The 1,154-nt window shown below is 54.2% G+C and overlaps 1 protein-coding gene across 1 annotated transcript; it reads right to left on the bottom strand.

Moving 5' to 3' along the window:
- Positions 1 to 26: 26 nt before the first annotated feature.
- Positions 27 to 213, bottom strand: BBK36DRAFT_1164140 (hypothetical protein; the record flags this gene model as incomplete). Its single annotated transcript, XM_024894619.1, has 1 exon — positions 27 to 213. A coding segment is annotated over one exon (187 nt), but the record flags the coding sequence as incomplete, so codon positions are not given.
- Positions 214 to 1,154: the final 941 nt, after the last annotated feature.

Here is a 1,154-nt window from a genome sequence, read left to right as displayed (position 1 = left end):
CTTCCAGGCGACGCTCCGGACGGAACGCGCGTGGCCATCGGCGAGGGCGCTGTGGAAGGAGAGCGTGGAGAGAGAGAAGACGGTGACATTCTTTCCGTGAGCGGTTGCGATGAGAGGGAGGTTGGGGTGCGGTACGGAGGCCCAGGCGCGCTCGTGAAGGTCGGGCTTGAGGGACTGCAGCGGTGCGACTTTGGCAGAAGAAGAGGAGGCCATGGCTGGGCCTATCAGGGCAGCAATATCCCTGCCGGCTCGCTATGGGAAAAGCAGCTTCTTGAGTGACTGCATCCGAAAACAAACTGCGTACCCAGTCAGGTAGTTAACAAAAAAAGGTGGGATGAAAGTGCCCCTCACCTCTTGCTAGGGAATCCCCACTACACTTGACGTACCCTCTGGATGCTGTCCGGGGTCATCCCGAGATCGGCTCGAGGGTGTAAGGCATGGTAACCGCTTATGGTATGTTCAAAGTACCAATCCACGTACAAGTACCCCTTACAAGCTGATGGAGGCCCTTCAACGTTATACTGCCTGTATCCAACCCCTGGTACTCGAAGCCTTTTGTGTGTGTGGGCATTTCAAGGGCACCACCAGCAAAATACAAGCCCATGGGGGACACACACCACTCGAGGTGGCCTCGCTCGGTTTCGACGTAGCAGCTCTTCTCATTCATTCCTGAGAGCATGCTCGCGGTCTCGAACTCATAGCACAGTCCAAGGCAATACCAATCTCACGTACGTCAAACGTATTTTGCTTCCACACCCTCTATACATAACTATTCTGTACACTTGCTCCTGTGCAATGGGTTCATCATAATGGGGTATATGGTACACGTTAAAACACCGTTCTTGACCAGGAGCAACTGCTCAGTCAAGTCCTGACACTTGCGTAACTGACCAAGCCCCTATGTCTTAGCTCGGGGAGGAGGTAGAGGATCTGCATGGGTACTCGCAACATTTGGAACCTGTCTCGCCGGTGCGTCCGAATAGTTTTCCTCATAGTCGTCTTCGTATCCGTCGTTGGAATGGGTTGAGCGACTCTGTCCGTTGGCCAGGACAGGGGAGATGTCAGTAGGTCTTGCTGCCGCGTGGGTTTGATCTGAGACATGTTCCGATGAATGGCCGCCTTTTGCCGCTGCTTTGCTGGCTTTCTTTCCCTTT

Source organism: Trichoderma citrinoviride, assembly GCF_003025115.1.
Source record: "Trichoderma citrinoviride strain TUCIM 6016 unplaced genomic scaffold BBK36scaffold_458, whole genome shotgun sequence".
Taxonomy (NCBI): Eukaryota; Fungi; Ascomycota; class Sordariomycetes; order Hypocreales; family Hypocreaceae; genus Trichoderma; species Trichoderma citrinoviride.
This window is presented reverse-complemented; position numbering and strand designations above follow the sequence as displayed.